A 16,144-nucleotide genomic window follows, 5' to 3' on the forward strand; every position below is an offset into this window, starting at 1 on the left:
ATGATGGAGATTCTCATCTTAGAGCGAAACGGATTATCCTTTAGTGCTAATAAGCAGCTTAAGGAGTCAGTTAGTACTATTGTTCGTTTTATGTTATGGGCTTCCACAAAGAGGATTGCTTCCAATATACCTATAGACTCTCCAGTAAATACTGAAGATTGTGGGGGACACTTGAATTGAATACCAATTTTGTATTTTGGTATCCAACATGCTACGCCAACGCAACCAGACAGAGATAATTTTGAGGCATCCGTATAGATGGTAAGGTACTCGGGCCAGTTACTATGAATAATTTCATTGAACCTTTGGTTGGCCTCAATTGTATCGTTATGTATATTTAAATTAACAATGGATGGTTTATAAGTCAAACTTTTGAATGGTGTAGAAAAAAGGGATATCATTGGAGATGACTGAATTGGATGAGGAAGAGATGTGAATTTACGAAAACTATTTAAAAGAAAAGGGAGGTCTTGGTTTGTTTTGACAACAGAAGATAGCCGTCGAAGGCTATCAAATAACGGATGCGAAGAAAGTTGTAAAACTTTACAGATAAAGCGGTCACATAAATACTGGCTTCTTATCTGAACTGGGGGATCAACGCATTCCACTTGCAGTGCATTGGTGGGAGATGACTTCATGGCACCAAGTATTATTCTTAGACATCTGTATTGTATTTTGTTTAGCTTTTCAGTTGCCAGTTTGTTAATGGGGTCAAGAACAAATAGGCCATAGTCCATGTGGCTGCGGATTATTGCATTATAAAGAAGTTTTTGGGAGTAGGGGTGAGCACCCCACCACACCCCTGACAATGCACGGAGGATGTTAATGCCACTTTCACATTTTTTACTGACGTGTAGAACATGAGACGCGCCATTGAGTCTCGAGTCAAGTACAACACCTAAAAATTTGGCCTTATTTTCGAGGGTAATGCGTTGACCATTATACATAATATTAGCATCTGGAATGATTCTTTTCCGAGTAAAGACTACTGCCTTGCACTTATCGATAGAAAGAGACATACCATGATCTAATAACCACTGGCCTAAATAGTACAATGCAGAGTTTAAGTTACTTGTGATATTTTCCATGCAATTGGAGCTAACGTACAGAGCGATATCGTCAGCATATTGTAGAACATTGCAAAAGCTTACGACAGACAGTTCGAGATCATAGGAGTAAATACTATAAAGCAATGGACTTAAGACAGACCCTTGAGGGAGACCTCTCCAGATGGTTCTGGGGGGAAGAAAAGAAGAAGGTGTTTTCACCAGAATATTTCGGGTTGATAGAAGATTTAATATGATTTGAGTTAACCTCGGCGGAATATTCAGCTGATGCAGTTTATGTCTCAGAAGCGGAAGGAGAACACTATCATATGCTGATTCTATGTCAAGAAATACACCCACAAGATACTCTCCTTTAGCCAGGGCTGTTCGAATATCTGTCGTAATGACTCCAAGACTATCCATTGTTCCGAGTCCCTTTCGGAAGCCAAATTGGGACTTGGCCAATAAACCTCTACTTTCTACTATCCATTCCAATCTGATTTTTATCAAGTGCTCCATAATTTTGGCTAACGTGGAGGAAAGAGCTATGGGACGGTAAGAGTTTGGATCCATGGGGTCTTTACCATGTTTTCGTATTGGGATTATGACTTGAGTTCTCCAAGATTCCGGGACTATTCCTGTTAAAAAAAAACTGTTGATCAAATCAAGGTAAAAATGCTTTGCTTTTTCGTTAAGTTTTACCAAAAAGGAATACGGTATGCCATCGGCCCCAGGGGCTGAATCTTTAAGACTTGAAAGAACTCCTTGAAGTTCATCAAACGAAAATGGGGCATCCATTTCATTGCCAGATAATAAAGATGAGGAAGGAGTAAAGCTACTTCCACAAGGGACATACGGAGGAGCAAGTTTATCTGCAAAGGCTTCAAGCCAGATATTTGTATCGTTCGATGAAGGATCTGTAGATGTAACAGAGTTCCGGAAACGCTTAATTTTATTCCAGACTGAGGACGAGGGAGAACGGGGATCTAACGATTCACAGTAATCTACCCAACCGTTTTTTTTCTTTTTAGACATAAGTCTCCTAGTTATACCATTAGTACGCTGGTAATCAAGAAAATTGCTACGAGTCATATTCATTGTATAAGAGGACTCAGCTTCCTTGCGTTTTTTAATCATGTTTGTACACTCGTCATCCCACCAAGGTGGAGATGAGTAAAAGTCACGTTCAGTTTTTTTTATAGGAATATGGAGGTTAGCTGATGATTTCAGAATTTTAACAAATTGCTCATAGTAAATTAAACAATCACCACCACCTCCAGCAGCTGAGAGAGAATCAATAAACCTATCAACGGAATCTGCGTACGCAGGCCATTGTGCTTTTGTTAGCTTATACTTAAGTAGCGGGTTAGGCACTTTGAACGGAATCGACCTTTGGGCCAAAGTGAGAAGAATAGGGAAATGATCGCTGCCATGCGAGCTTGGGAGGGTTTGCCAAGACATAAGTGAGGCTAAAAAAGGAGAACAAAGAGATAGGTCTAAAGCAGACTTAGGGTTCTGATCTGGGTATACTCTTCTTGTCGGAGATCCATTATTGAGAATACATATGTCAAGCTCATCAAAGAGTTCCATCAAAAGAATCGCAAACCCGTCACATGAGTGGGAACCCCAGGCTGTGTGGTGAGAGTTAAAATCTCCCATTACCACAATAGGGGAATTTAGTGATAGAAGTATAGATTTCAACTCTGGGATAAGTGATGAATGTGGGTGTGGAATATACACAGAGAGGAAATATATATTAAGTACTTTAACAGCTACAGCATTGAACTTTTTACTGTGGGAGGGAAGAGGAACGGAGGAATAGATGAGAGAGCGTCTGACTAGGATAGCGCTTCCCGCATACCCATCATCCCTGTCATCCCTCAGACAAGCAAAGCCCGGGACCCTAAAATGGGAAACTGGCTTAAGCCAAGACTCAGAGATGGCAAGAATGGCAGGTTTATATTCGTTTATTAGTAAAGATAATTCATGTTTTTTACTACGTAGACTTTTACAGTTCCATTGTAGAATTGTGACTAAGTCCATTATGAAGAAGAGAGATGATTTTTATCAATATATTTGCAACGTTGGACGGTAATGATTGGGTAGTAATCTTTTCTAAAAGATCAATTAGGGATGTTTTTAAAACAGGGACATCATTGTCACTAGAATTAGTAAAGTAGGAGTGATCATGGTTGGGATTAATGGCACAGCCATTGCCTAGGGAAGATGAACAGTTGCCAATGATATTTTTATGAGCTTTTTGGTCGTATCCCTTTCCTGGGCTAGGTCTAGGACGAGGACTGCTAATAACCGTTTTTCGGTATGATCGTGTAGGAATTGATTTAAACTGGGTATTTTCATGACCAGAGTCATGATTATTAGATGAAGCAAACATTTGCTTAGATATTTCGGCATAAGAAGGGTGGCTAGGCGGGAAACGGGAAGAAGCTTCAATATAGGATATATTATCTTGAGACATAGCCTGCTTAATAGACTGTTGGCGTGTATGTTCAGAACAGTTTTTGTCAGTAGCTAAATGCCCTCCTGAACAAAGTATGCATAATGCATCATCCATAGTTATGTTGCAAGTATCTCCGGTATGTTGCTGTGAACACTTGTAGCACCTAGGTTTTGAGCGGCATTGGATTTTTGTATGACCAAATCTACAACAATTCACACATTGTATGGAAGGGAAATAGTACGTTTCTACTGGAAGAGATGTATGATATGAGTAAATTTTATTGGGAAGAACTTGTCCTCTAAATGTGACGACTACCGATTGGGTTGGAACCCAAGTCACAATTCCTTCTGTTATTTGCTTACGGTTAAGTCTTCTGGCTTTGAGCACCTCTCCACAGCCGGAAGGGAGATCAAGAGACTCAACAAATTCGTCCAGGTGCCATTCAACAGGAACTCCTCTTACTAGACCCATTCGAGTTATATTAAACGTAGGGATGTATGCCTTAAATTCTGCATTTTCTAAAATAGGGTTAGTAAGAAAGCTATTAGCTGCTTCCCCGCACTTAAATTCCACAGAGATCTTATTTCTACCTACGCTCTTAACACCGTCATTAACAATAGATTTAATTTTATTCTTATATAAAAATTGTCCGAATTTTATTGCCCTGATAGAAGAGCCGGCCGAGGGATCAGTCACTTCGCGTGATACGTAAACAACAAAAGGGCCTGAATCCGTGTCCAAGTATTTTTTAGATGCAACTTCTAGGGATGGATGGATATAAATTAACTGAATAGAGGGATTTGCAGATGCAGGATCACTGATAGATTTTTTAAATGAGGCGTGGATTTTCTCTTCTAGTGGTCGCTTGCGACCAGAGGAAGTCGGCGTACGCTGTGGGATTTCCACATGCTCCCCTGGATCAGGGGGCATGGGAGGATCTGCCTCCATGTTCCCCCAGCTTGGTACTTCGGCGGACGAATACAATAAGCAAGCACTTACCAACAACAAATATTGCACAAAATATTAACACCTAACTATAATATACTTTACACCAAAGTCTCTCTGACCCGTGCGTTAACCACAGCTATTAAAAAGACACTCAAAACAGTTATTATTTTTGTAACCGAAAATTTTATATTTGGCGGCATAAAAATTCAACGTTGTTTCGCGCCATCTTTTTTCCGAGTCACGCAAATTATTTTCCTCCTTACCTCTACCCTCCATATTATATTATCGCTGTCTCTTAGTATTGTAAGTCAGAGATTTCTTAATGGTTTTTTTTTTGTTCTCTGTATAATAAAAGTTTGCTAATTGTCTTATTATAAATGCGAGAGTGTGTCTGTTTTTTTGTTCGTTTTATGGTTTGCTTGTTAACTATTACTGATTCTGTTGAAATTGGACACAATTAAAAATAATAATTCATATTCTGTTCATTTTCTATACTAAGTAGAACTTATGACAGTAGTAACTGAGAACTTGATAAATCATCGGCATGACCATGATCACATACGATTGTTAAAAACTTATATTAAGAGTATATTAAGTTAACGTGCTTCATCACACACGACCAAATATTATAAAATTACAAATTACAGAGAAGTTATATTTTTACATAAAGAGATCAAGGAAACTGTCATTAGATGGAAAAATCATGGAGTAATATTATCATTACTTAATTATCCCAATTTATATTTTTCTGGTTTACTCTATTTACAAATAACCGGTACTTATTAGAGTTTTTTGGACCTCACTAGTGACAAGTGTTCCTTCCACGTCAATCGAGTTGGAAATAAAATTGGCGTTGTCAAAAAACGAGTGTACGCAGAGGTGGCCGCATATCGTACCTATTCGTGTAGTATCGTAAAGTGAACGGTTCCGCACTTCGAGATTTCATTAATCCTTTACAATATTTAGAATATAATTCAAAATGAAACTAATTTATCTCATGCTATTAGTTTTGCCTGCGGCGTTGCTTTGTTTCCAAAATGGTGAGTTATTTTTAATTGTAGAAAGTAGTGTCCACTGTACGTGGCAAACATTCGATTTGTGTAATTTTTGAGAGAAAGTACCTATTTATAGTACAAAAATCTGTTGTCCAGGCTAAATAAGTAAGAAGTTTAAAGACTGTTACATTTAGTAGACTTGAATAAGCCCTATTGTCCCATCTGACTAATCCTGTATCTGTTACAGGTAACAGGTATTTATTTGCTGTATTGGCAGAGTATCATATTATGGCATCTTTGCCATTGGCATTTATCAGTTTCCATATGAATTTGTTTATATATTATATTGGCATACTTTTAGTGTCTTGCCCTTGGATATTACACTACATAAATCAAGGCTTATATTAACTTCATTTAGAAGTGGCGATAGCTCAGATAGACTAGAATCTGGGTAGTTACAGGCGCACACCTGTAACTTTTCAGTTATGTGCCTTAAACTATTTATGTAATCAAATGTCTTAAAACAGTCATCAGTCTGTTTGAAATATTTTTAACTAGCCAGCGACTTTGTCTGTGTGGACTTCAGAATTGAGTCTAAAGCTTTGCTTTGCTACCACATGAACTATTCGAGAGATTGTTTTAGAAAGTACATGTCCTTTTCCATAGCATACCAAATTTCAAAGCTGTCTGCCCTTGCCTTAGCTAGTAAACAATTTTCAATTTTCCCTCATGAACTATTTAAGGAATCAAGATAAAAGATAGCCTATGTTCTTTTCCACATCAAAGGCTACATGCATGCCAAATTTCATCTGTTTAGCCCTTTTTGCATGATTGAGTAACAAACATCCACACTTTCACATTTATAATATTACTAGGATTTTAAGTCTTTTGTTTTACTAATATGTAGTTGCAAATATTTTCACTTACAGCCAACACCATTCTAGTGAGAGGAGATGAGGATGAACTTGATGATGTAGTAGATATTGAGGGTGAAGACAACCAGGTGGTGGGTGAAGATGCACTGGGCGATGAAGATGATGATTCAGTCAAATCCTCGCAAGATGTTGACACTACAATTATGTTCATAAAGCCTCAGCCGAGTTATGGTGATGCAACATTTGGTTAGTAGCTGAAAATTATTTATGTCAAAAAAATAGTTAAAACCAAAATTATTGATCCATCAGTAATAGCATTGGATTGTGTACTGTTCGAATCAGTCAGTTGTAAAGTTTTATTAAGAAGATTTGAAAAATAGATAATAAACCAATTAAGCCCAATTTTGAAGGAAAATAGCTACCCAACTTCACTGTTTAATGGCACTTGGTCTCAAAATGCTAAAATCCACTCATTTCTGCCCTCAGATATACAAGCTGGCTTCCCCGTCGAGTTTCTAGTTGGTTTCACCAACAAAGGTTCAGAAGACTATGTTGTTGAGACCATGGAAGCATCATTCCGGTACCCCATGGACTATACATACTACATCCAGAACTTCACAGCAATGCCTTACTTCAGACAAGTGAAGCCAAAGCAGGAAGCCACTTTTGCTTATTCGTTCATCCCAAATGAAGCTTTCGCTGGCAGACCTTTTGGATTGAACGTTCAGTTGAACTACAAGGATGCAAGTGGAAACACTTATCAGGTTTGTCATAATATATTTTATCATTATCAAATATTATACAGATATTTTATTTACATATTTATTTGCCTATATAAAATACTATACACAAACAAAATATAAATATATAGGAAAACACAGATAAATGTGTAGGGAACACATTTATCCCACACATCAGTCTGTTATAGTTTTATTCATACAATGATGTTACCCTGTATGGTATAGGCACTGCCTTCAAACAAATGGACTGGCTGGGCTCAACAGTGCAACTGTGATGGGCAATATTTCCTCAGAGCAGTAATTATAGTCATAATTTCTAATGAGTAGTTGCACAATCATCATCACAGGCTTTTAACATCCCACAGTTAGCTATAGGTAGTTACCTCTTACAGGAGAGGCGGTTTTAGCGCCTAGACTCACCACATTGGAGTTCGAGCGCGAACCCGGATTTGAGTGTGGTGTTTGGCACAACTCTGTATTGAAGAACTACATAAGACCTCTGAACAACAGTGGATGTCTAAATGCCGAAAATATGAAAGAATACTATGCTTTATGTAAATAGTTACAGTTGAAACCCCCATACTACGGTGCTCTTATATTATCTTTCATTTATCTTTTCAACAAATGCTTACATAAACAAAATATGTTTATTTCATAAATAACCTTGCGTTATATATATATAATGCGAGTCAAACTTTATGTCGTCTGCGAGTGTAGCTTCACAAATATCATTAAAACAAACAAAATTCAAGAAGTCATAAAGTTTGAATCTGACTATACTAAAAATTACTTACAATGGAAAAAACTTATAATATTATTTTCCAAAACTACAGGAGGCTGTATACAACCAGACGCTGAACATTGTTGAAGTATCAGAAGGTCTTGACGGAGAGACATTCTTCCTCTACGTGTTCCTTGGTGCAGCCTGCGTACTAGCCCTAGTGTTGGGCCAACAAGGCTTATCATCCCTCGCACGTCGCAGATCACCTAGATCTGCGCCCAAACCACTTGAGACTGGAACAGCTAACGATGTTGATTACGATTGGCTGCCAAAGGAAGTCGTTAACCAGCTTAGTAAGTACTATATTTTCGTCTTTGGTTTGACAGTAGGGATTTGTTGAACGTTTTGTAAAGATTTTACCTCCCATTGACAAATTCAATGTGTGTCTTTAGCAATGCCACTTTTGAACCATACTGCTGCTGAGGATTTTAAACTTCTTTTATAACATCAATTTTAAAATCAGCTCTGGCCGTTTGTGATGGATTATTTTGTACCAAAATCGCTAATTTTAACAAGACAAGTAGTCTATAATCTTTACATAGGATAAAATAATGTAATTTCTGCTCTTTGTACGCCTAGTTCTAAACTTAGCAACAGGTTTTAATGCCGTTTTCGGGAGTAAATAGAGTGATTCAAGAGGAATGTATATATGTAGTAATTACGCATATACTAGTTCATAACAGCACAGAAATCAAAGATTTTTGTAATGTGATGATTGTAAACAACACAAAAAAATTGTACTACAGAATTCTATTAATAATCACTCCAAACTGCCTAGCATTCGTATTAGTATCTAAATAGCCTATGGAAAACTAGGGCACTAGTATCTAATATTCCATAGATGCCTGTAAAAAGCATTCACATATTTATGTACAACAGAATAATTTGCACCATTTTCTATATCCAACATGTTTACAAACAATAATAAGTAATAAAAAATTAAACCAATAATAATCCATGTTTTTTTTTTCTTACAGAAAAGTCACCTAAAACGCCGAAGCAGTCGCCACGACTAAGGAAAGCGAAAAGATCTGCGGGCGACGATTAAGTTTAGCATCGAATTATTAGTTTAGGAACACCAAGCGATGCCTGAATCTAGGCTATGAGTGATTGTTGGCAAGTGAAATAGGACAAGGTCTAACGCAGCACACCGATTTGTTAATCGATTCCGATAAAGTTCGCACATTCGTAATTAGATTTATAGATTTTTTGATGGACCGATTTATTGTAGTATAGTATTCGAATCCGTTTAAACGTACACAATCGGTTTATATTACCTATTCTTTGTAATATAAACCGATTGTGCGGTAAACGTTTGTTCACTTTTGTACGGTGGTTAAATACAGCTTATAAAAATTGGATTTGGAGTTAGTTAAAAGTAATTTTTTTCACGACAGACGTTGTGTAGTAACATAGTCATTTAATCAATGTAGTATTTTCCCTAATAAGGTACAAGAAAACTTCTATAGTTGAATATTTTATTTGTATAGATGCAGATTGGTGTATAATAAAATTGGTTTAAATGCTGTTTGTGTTGGCTTGTGCTAGGCCTTTATAAGATCTCTAATTTTTATGACATTACAAGACTGAAGTGAGTAAATAATTGTACTCTTATGGACTCAATTGACTGGTCATGTCATCCACCTATTCCTATTTCAAGTTGTCAAAAGTGAAAAAGTGTTTTTTAGTTGCTGAACGTTTTAAGTTATGGAACAAAATGTGTGGAAAGCTTTGTAATGACGTGCGTTTATGAGAAGACATTATTTAATTAAAAATGTTACATTTTTATATTGTGTTTCTTTTATAATTAATTGATGACTAAGGTTAACATATAATTGTAGATTGTGCTACGAGGACATAGGACAATCTATTTTATGGCTATCAACCGAGCCGAAGGCGTGGGCTTATATTTCAGTCTAAGATGAAATGGGTTTTATGACATAGTTACTCATCATGTTTTTCACTTCGATTTCGAGGAATTTTTTTGAGTACTAGTATTCGACTTCTGGGTCAGATCAAAAATTAAAGTTATACTCAACCTCATCAGAGGTGTTAAATTAATGCTATGTTAGCATTGATTAAGAGAATTAATGAATTGTATAAAAATATAGAATTTTTAACATTACTACCACCGGTATCGCCTAGGTTTCGAAATTACCGATCTTACGTTTAATTTGTTCATTATTATCATTACGGAATGTTAGTATCCTCTCTGCACCAAAGTCAAGAATCAATTCTGAAATTTCGTCAATAAATTTATAATTATAAAGAGAATGGGTAATAAAAACCTCCCAAAATTTTTCAACCTGTAAATGCTATCTGTATATAATAACAATTATAATATAGCCAATTTTAAAGTACCTTAACGGGTCAATGGAAGAAAATTACCGATAAATGCAATTCGGTACATCACTAAATCGTTAATAATAAACGTCATAGTTTTTTATCTGTCATCCATTTCTTTTTCGTACACGCTTGTTGCGTTGCACGTGTATTTAGAGTTTTGCTCGATATCTAATAAAAAATGGATAAGCCCAACGTTCTCGCCCGTGTGATAAAGGTCCTGGGCCGTACCGGCTCCCAGGGACAATGTACCCAAGTCAAAGTTGAGTTCATAGGAGAGACGAGTCGCCAAATCATTAGGAACGTGAAGGGACCGATTCGTGAAGGCGATATTCTTACACTCCTGGAGTCTGAGCGCGAAGCTAGAAGACTAAGATAAACGGTAAGGAGCAATGTATAACGTTACTTTTACGTAAAAACATGATACCGTTTTGAAGTCAATAATATAACCTCAATGTAAACATTTTTCTTATGCTCTTTTTTTGAGCATATAGGTGTTTTTAGAGGTTTTGGTCGACTCGTTTTCTATTAGTATTTTAACCCTGGAAACATGCGACCCTAGAAATTCATTTAGTTAAAATCATTTATCCTCATAATCATAGTTCAGAAATTCAAATACTAATTTGTACTGGTTCTTGAATACTAAAATAAAATGGCCTAGATAACAGTTTACACTCAGGATTGGTTAATTAGAAAATCTACATCTTAATACGAAATAAAGAAAAGTTTTATAAATACTCTAAAAGCATTTTTTGAAAATTCATTATTAGTCCTAAAATTTTTTTTTGAATATACATATTTAACTGCAACCTGTTTGTGCATTTATGATAATTTGTTTCTTCTTTTTCAGGGTTGGGCGAATCTACATTAGGTTAAGTTGCTTTATAATGTATCGTCTATTATCTAAAGTTTAATGTGAACATCAAAACCGTCAAAGATTACTTATAACTATGTATCCAGCTAATAAATGACACAAAAAAAAGCGATTTTTATTCTTAGCATTCCCACTCTTTATAATAGGATTTTCAATAATTTTTCTTTAATATACTTGAGTTCTAGTGTTTCCAGTGATAATACCTTAAAAAATGCCAATGGTGCCAATTGTATTGTTTACAAACCTTTCAATTTATTTTGGCGTGTCAAAATAATATAAGGCTTCCTTTACTAAGGGAAATGAGAAAAGGAAAGCACGAAATGTTGAAATCTGTTATGACCACCTTATGAAATCTGCTAATTAGAATTTAATCCAATAATAAAAATTAAAGTTTATAATTGGACATAAGTTAAATTTCACAAAATTAAATATTGTTACAAAAATGGTCCAATTAGTAGACTTTCATGTAGCCAAAGGTTTGAGGCTAATCTATGTCCAATTTATAAGCAGACAAACAAAATAACATCAAATAGAAATAAGCATTCATGTTTTACAAGTGTTGTTGTTTTGCTGTAAATTGTAACAGCTTTATAACCTACCTTAAAAAAATTGAGATACTAAGAATCTCTGCTGCTGAATCTAGGTAGTTTTCGTAGACTGGATAAAAAGATTTAACGGAAAATTTAATTAATATTAACGGTAGTGTTGTTATACAATTTAGGGGATGACTTTTGTCCTGAACTGCAATTGAATAAGGTACCTAATTAAATTTACTGAACTAGGCTATTTATACAAACACCAATAATTATTATACTACAAGAGATATCACATCTGGTGTAAAGGGTTGTATCATAAAGGAAAGTTGTCTTGTTACAGTTTGAAACTTTATTCACAATATTATTTATAATAATAATTACTGTACAATCAATAATCACATAGGTAGGTATAATTAACACAGTGCTTTATGAACTTTCTGAAGAAAGAATTGGTGGCCCTGTATTATGTATATTGAAAGTGGGAAAGGTACGAAGCAACCCATGGCTCCCCACTCCTACCTACTCACATTGCACTTCCCACCTGCTAACATCTTGTAGCACCTTAGTCCGTTTATTAAATTATACAACGCATGGTACCATATTCTAGATTTCATTCAGAGAGTTCATAAAGAAAAGTGTGAGTTAATAATTAAACATAAAAAACAAGATAATATAAGTACATCAGCACATCCACAACTCTGTCCATATTCTTAATGAATGTATATGACATCGGAATTTGTAAACAATAATAATAATTCTCTATTTACAAAAATATATTATAGTTACATTCATTGGATAAAATGATTGCACGACCACTTTCCTGGGTGATACGCGTTTTTGTTTACAAGGTACACTTGGCTTGCACTTGAGCACGGGGCGTTGTGTGTAAGGGATACCTAGGTATCATACTTCTCGCATTCGCATTGCGACCAAAACAAACAGTTACCGATACCACTATAACAGATAAGTATGACCGCCGCAAGGAATACAACACTGCACACTGTACAAGGCTTCCTCTCGAGGAAGAACCCAATGAGATACAGCACCATAAACATAACGTGTGTGTTCACCAACGCCGGGTTGACGGGTTTTGGTATCAAGAGTACGGGGATCAACCACTGCAAACAATACATTTCGGCGGCGGGGTAAACAACTTGTGAAGACTAATTTATGTCTACGGCAGCTAATGGGATGCCTCTTAGTGTCGTAATCGACATGTTTTGAATGATATCATAGTTATCCAACAATAATTAATAATGTCAAGGCAATGTACGTGCGGAATGTCTACCAAATTGTAATTTATTTTGACAGTGACATTTATTTACGCAGTCCTTTATTTGACAGTTGGTATATTAGTGTTGCCTACCCTAAACGTTACCTATCCACAAATGGACAATAATCCGTAGGTACGTACGACCTCTATTATTAATAATTATTGAAGTTATATAGGGTATTTATTTATTTAGTATTAAAATTTAAAAATTAACACGAAACGGACAGGACGTGCACAAGAACAACTTATCTCTTAAGAAATTTCTTCAAAAGCCTTCGAATGGGAAAGAAATTGAAGAGTAGAGCTGAATAGATTCTTAAAGAAATAACTATAATGTCTAAATATATACAATAATATATGAAATACAGAATGAATGATATATACTAATAAACTAATTATACAGAGAACCTAGAGTTTTGTGTCATAGAGAAAATTACGTGATTTACATTGTGAAGACTAAGTGCTATGAACTCTATTAATAACATACGTAATAAAGAAAATAAAAAATTACTTAGAGTAAACCATAGAGGATACAAACGCTTGATTACGGTTACACTAAATCCTAATAACGTCCCATTGCTAAGTAACCTTTGTTAATACCTAATCGATCTCTTAAGCTAGAGGGTCCACCGTCTAAGCTCTTAGTCCGACTGTCCGATGAGGGAAAAGACCTGATTCCAGCTCTGAAATATTAAAAGCAGATAAGGCTCGTGCTAGCCATCATTTTCATATTTCGTTAAATAAAGGCATACCTACTAAAGATAGGAACTATTCCATTTTAGTCAACAATATGTAGCATTCACCACTATTCAGTACCGCGTTCGTAATAAACTAATAACTTTTGGCATGCGGCCAAATCTAGTTGTATGAAACCAATATCTTTACCGATGTATATTTTCCGATACTTTAAAAACTCTACTCTATTACGCACTCATTATTTAAAATGAATAAATTACCTACATGATACATTATCTTTTAAAATAGCTTCTTACCTATTTATTACCAGCTGATAAAGGTCTATAAAATATCTGTATGAAATCTTTAATTATCCGGTGTAAAAAGTATCCTTGGGACCGTGGTCCAGGATGCAATCTGATACAAACATTGATTTTATGTGTTATGGTAGGCTCACTAGATAAGTAATATTCCTGTATCACCCTTTGGCGAGAACATTGTGTAAAATGTTCTGTTACAGAGCCTTTCCCATAAATTGGGCTTTATTTAAAATGCATTGAAGGATTTTCAAAGCAGACTATTAGTTTTAGAGATTACCACATTTTAAAAAAACAACTCTTGAGCTTACAGATCAACATTACCAGCCCATTACTGAACTATCCTCTCAGAATAAGAATGGTTCAGGCCGTAGTCAAACAAGGTAGGTCACACGCCTTTTGAGAACGTTAGAACTCTTAGGCATGCCGCGGCCGGTTCCACGAAATTTTTCGCAATTCGCTTAAATTAAAAACTCACATAATCATCGAAGGATAGATCGACGCGACGCCCGCCCGGCCATCACTAGACTGATTGCTAGCTAGCTTCGCCTAGTGCCTTTTTTATTAAAATAGAATGCAGTTTTAAATACTTAGTTATGAGGGAACTGTGAAACATACATACAAACATACTGCTTAGTGCTTATGCAACGTGTAAATGAAATATACTAATACCGTAATAACACTTCACAGGCATTAGAGGTACATTATGTACTGTCTCTGCGACTTATCTGTGAAACCGAAAACCTAATAATTTTTTAGTAAATTAATGTGTGAATGATTTGCCATAACATCTAGAGGTATTTCGAGGTGGGTTCTAGAAGGGTTTCCTATATATATATATACTTATCTCTATTATATAAACTTTAAGTGTGAGAAATTTCATACTCCTCCGTTTGGTCAATTTTCCTAAAAAGGAGTACAAAGTTTTTGCTGCACGTATTAATATATAGATAATATTAAAGAAAATTATTATTATTTACTTACAAACTAACTTAGTGTATATTTTTTTTCGAAAAAAAATTGATATCCAGATTGTATATGAGTAAAGTAGCGTATATCCCCTAAAAAAATATTATGATGGCGTGCGCTTAAAAAAACTATGATACTTTAAAAAATGCCTGGTGTCGGTTTCCGTGGGATTTGTAAAAAAAAAAAACCGTAACAAGCGTAGACGAAGTCGCCGACAATAGCTAACTAGTTTGATATTAATATTTTATATTTATTTACATAAAAGTTTACAAAAATATAATCATCAGAAAACCACCCAGGTTTGTAATATATGCTAACAGAGAATTAATTAGCTACGTTAACTACAGAACATGATTGCCAACTTAACATGTTTTGTAAAAAAATGATCATAAGTGACTTAAAAAGTAAGATTTCAATTTTTTCTAATATTACGAGGATTAATATCGTCTCGTACATCAGTCGCTAATTTATTAAATATGCGAGGCTCTAGGTAAACTTCCGTGCGCTCGCCATACCTATTAAACGCGCTCGAAATAATATATACTCGTAAATCGAATAAATATATAATTCAAGTCAAAGTCCAAGTCAAAAATATCTTTATTCATAGGTGGTACTTTCGATGTGTACATGAGAATTACATGGTAGTGAGAGGATGGCGATAACCATATTCGTAAACTTAAAACTAAAGCTACGAGGGTTCCAAACGCGTCCAGGTCTAAGAAGAAGCCCACAACAAACTTAGCCGAGTGTTTTTTTTTTGTTTTATTTTGAATTATAAGAAGAGCAACCTGGTTAATTCACACCCAAGCTTTTTTATCGATTACGAAGTCCTTTATACTATTATAGGACTTTTCTATAAGCTTACGTTTAATACAATTAGTCTGAACACACCCTAAATCGTACCAATTCTTCTCACGCCTCAAGAAACTTGCAACTTAGTTCAAGTTTAAACCGAATTTCAAAGTTACGGTGGGCGCTTTGTAACTAACTTCAGCTACTTAGGTAGCTTCTATGTACACAAAAGCAATTTACATAATTTTGTTATATCCTTTTTTTAAACCACAACAAGTTAACCCTTGTCTGGAATCTTACATGATAAGTGATGATGCAGTCTAAAATGGTAACGGGCAAACCTGTTAGTGGTATGGTAGTTATTTTCCCTTAATCGTTTTATACGCGACATCGCATTTTGTGGCGGCGGCGGCGGCCATCTTGGCTTTAACGACTATTACCATAATTAAGTGATAATATCCTGGATCGACTGCTTTACGTGCTCTCCGAGGCACGGGGGCTGACACCGCCAACTTCCCA

At 35.5% G+C, this 16,144-nt stretch overlaps 3 protein-coding genes across 3 annotated transcripts; 2 read left to right on the top strand and 1 right to left on the bottom strand.

The window, feature by feature from the left end:
- Positions 1-5,306: 5,306 nt before the first annotated feature.
- LOC120630518 (translocon-associated protein subunit alpha) lies at positions 5,307-9,634 on the top strand. The gene is made up of 5 exons (XM_039899767.1): positions 5,307-5,495; positions 6,380-6,571; positions 6,812-7,089; positions 7,899-8,139; positions 8,824-9,634. The coding sequence occupies exons 1-5, from the start codon at positions 5,435-5,437 to the stop codon at positions 8,892-8,894; spliced, it is 843 nt and encodes a 280-aa protein (XP_039755701.1). The 5' UTR covers positions 5,307-5,434; the 3' UTR covers positions 8,895-9,634.
- Positions 9,635-10,290: 656 nt separating this feature from the next.
- On the top strand, positions 10,291-11,171 carry LOC120630412 (40S ribosomal protein S28). The gene is made up of 2 exons (XM_039899637.1): positions 10,291-10,571; positions 11,040-11,171. Exon 1 carries the CDS (start codon positions 10,371-10,373, stop codon positions 10,566-10,568), a length of 198 nt encoding a protein of 65 aa, XP_039755571.1. The 5' UTR covers positions 10,291-10,370; the 3' UTR covers positions 10,569-10,571; positions 11,040-11,171.
- Positions 11,172-11,945: 774 nt separating this feature from the next.
- Positions 11,946-12,886, bottom strand: LOC120630380 (bladder cancer-associated protein). The gene has a single exon (XM_039899598.1). The coding sequence runs from the start codon at positions 12,730-12,732 to the stop codon at positions 12,496-12,498; it is 237 nt and encodes a 78-aa protein (XP_039755532.1). The 5' UTR covers positions 12,733-12,886; the 3' UTR covers positions 11,946-12,495.
- Positions 12,887-16,144: the final 3,258 nt, after the last annotated feature.

The sequence above is a fragment of the Pararge aegeria genome, chromosome 16 (assembly GCF_905163445.1).
Source record: "Pararge aegeria chromosome 16, ilParAegt1.1, whole genome shotgun sequence".
Lineage (NCBI taxonomy): Eukaryota > Metazoa > Arthropoda > Insecta > Lepidoptera > Nymphalidae > Pararge > Pararge aegeria.

Excerpts from the sequence above, each read along its gene's own strand:
- LOC120630518 (XM_039899767.1), top strand. The coding sequence starts at position 5,435 with ATGAAACTAATTTATCTCATGCTATTAGTTTTGCCTGCGGCGTTGCTT. Across the intron at positions 5,496-6,379 it reads GTTGCTTTGTTTCCAAAATG|CCAACACCATTCTAGTGAGA; the intron begins GTGAGTTATTTT and ends TTTCACTTACAG. Across the intron at positions 7,090-7,898 it reads CAAGTGGAAACACTTATCAG|GAGGCTGTATACAACCAGAC; the intron begins GTTTGTCATAAT and ends CCAAAACTACAG.
- LOC120630412 (XM_039899637.1), top strand. The coding sequence starts at position 10,371 with ATGGATAAGCCCAACGTTCTCGCCCGTGTGATAAAGGTCCTGGGCCGT.
- LOC120630380 (XM_039899598.1), bottom strand. The coding sequence starts at position 12,732 with ATGTATTGTTTGCAGTGGTTGATCCCCGTACTCTTGATACCAAAACCC.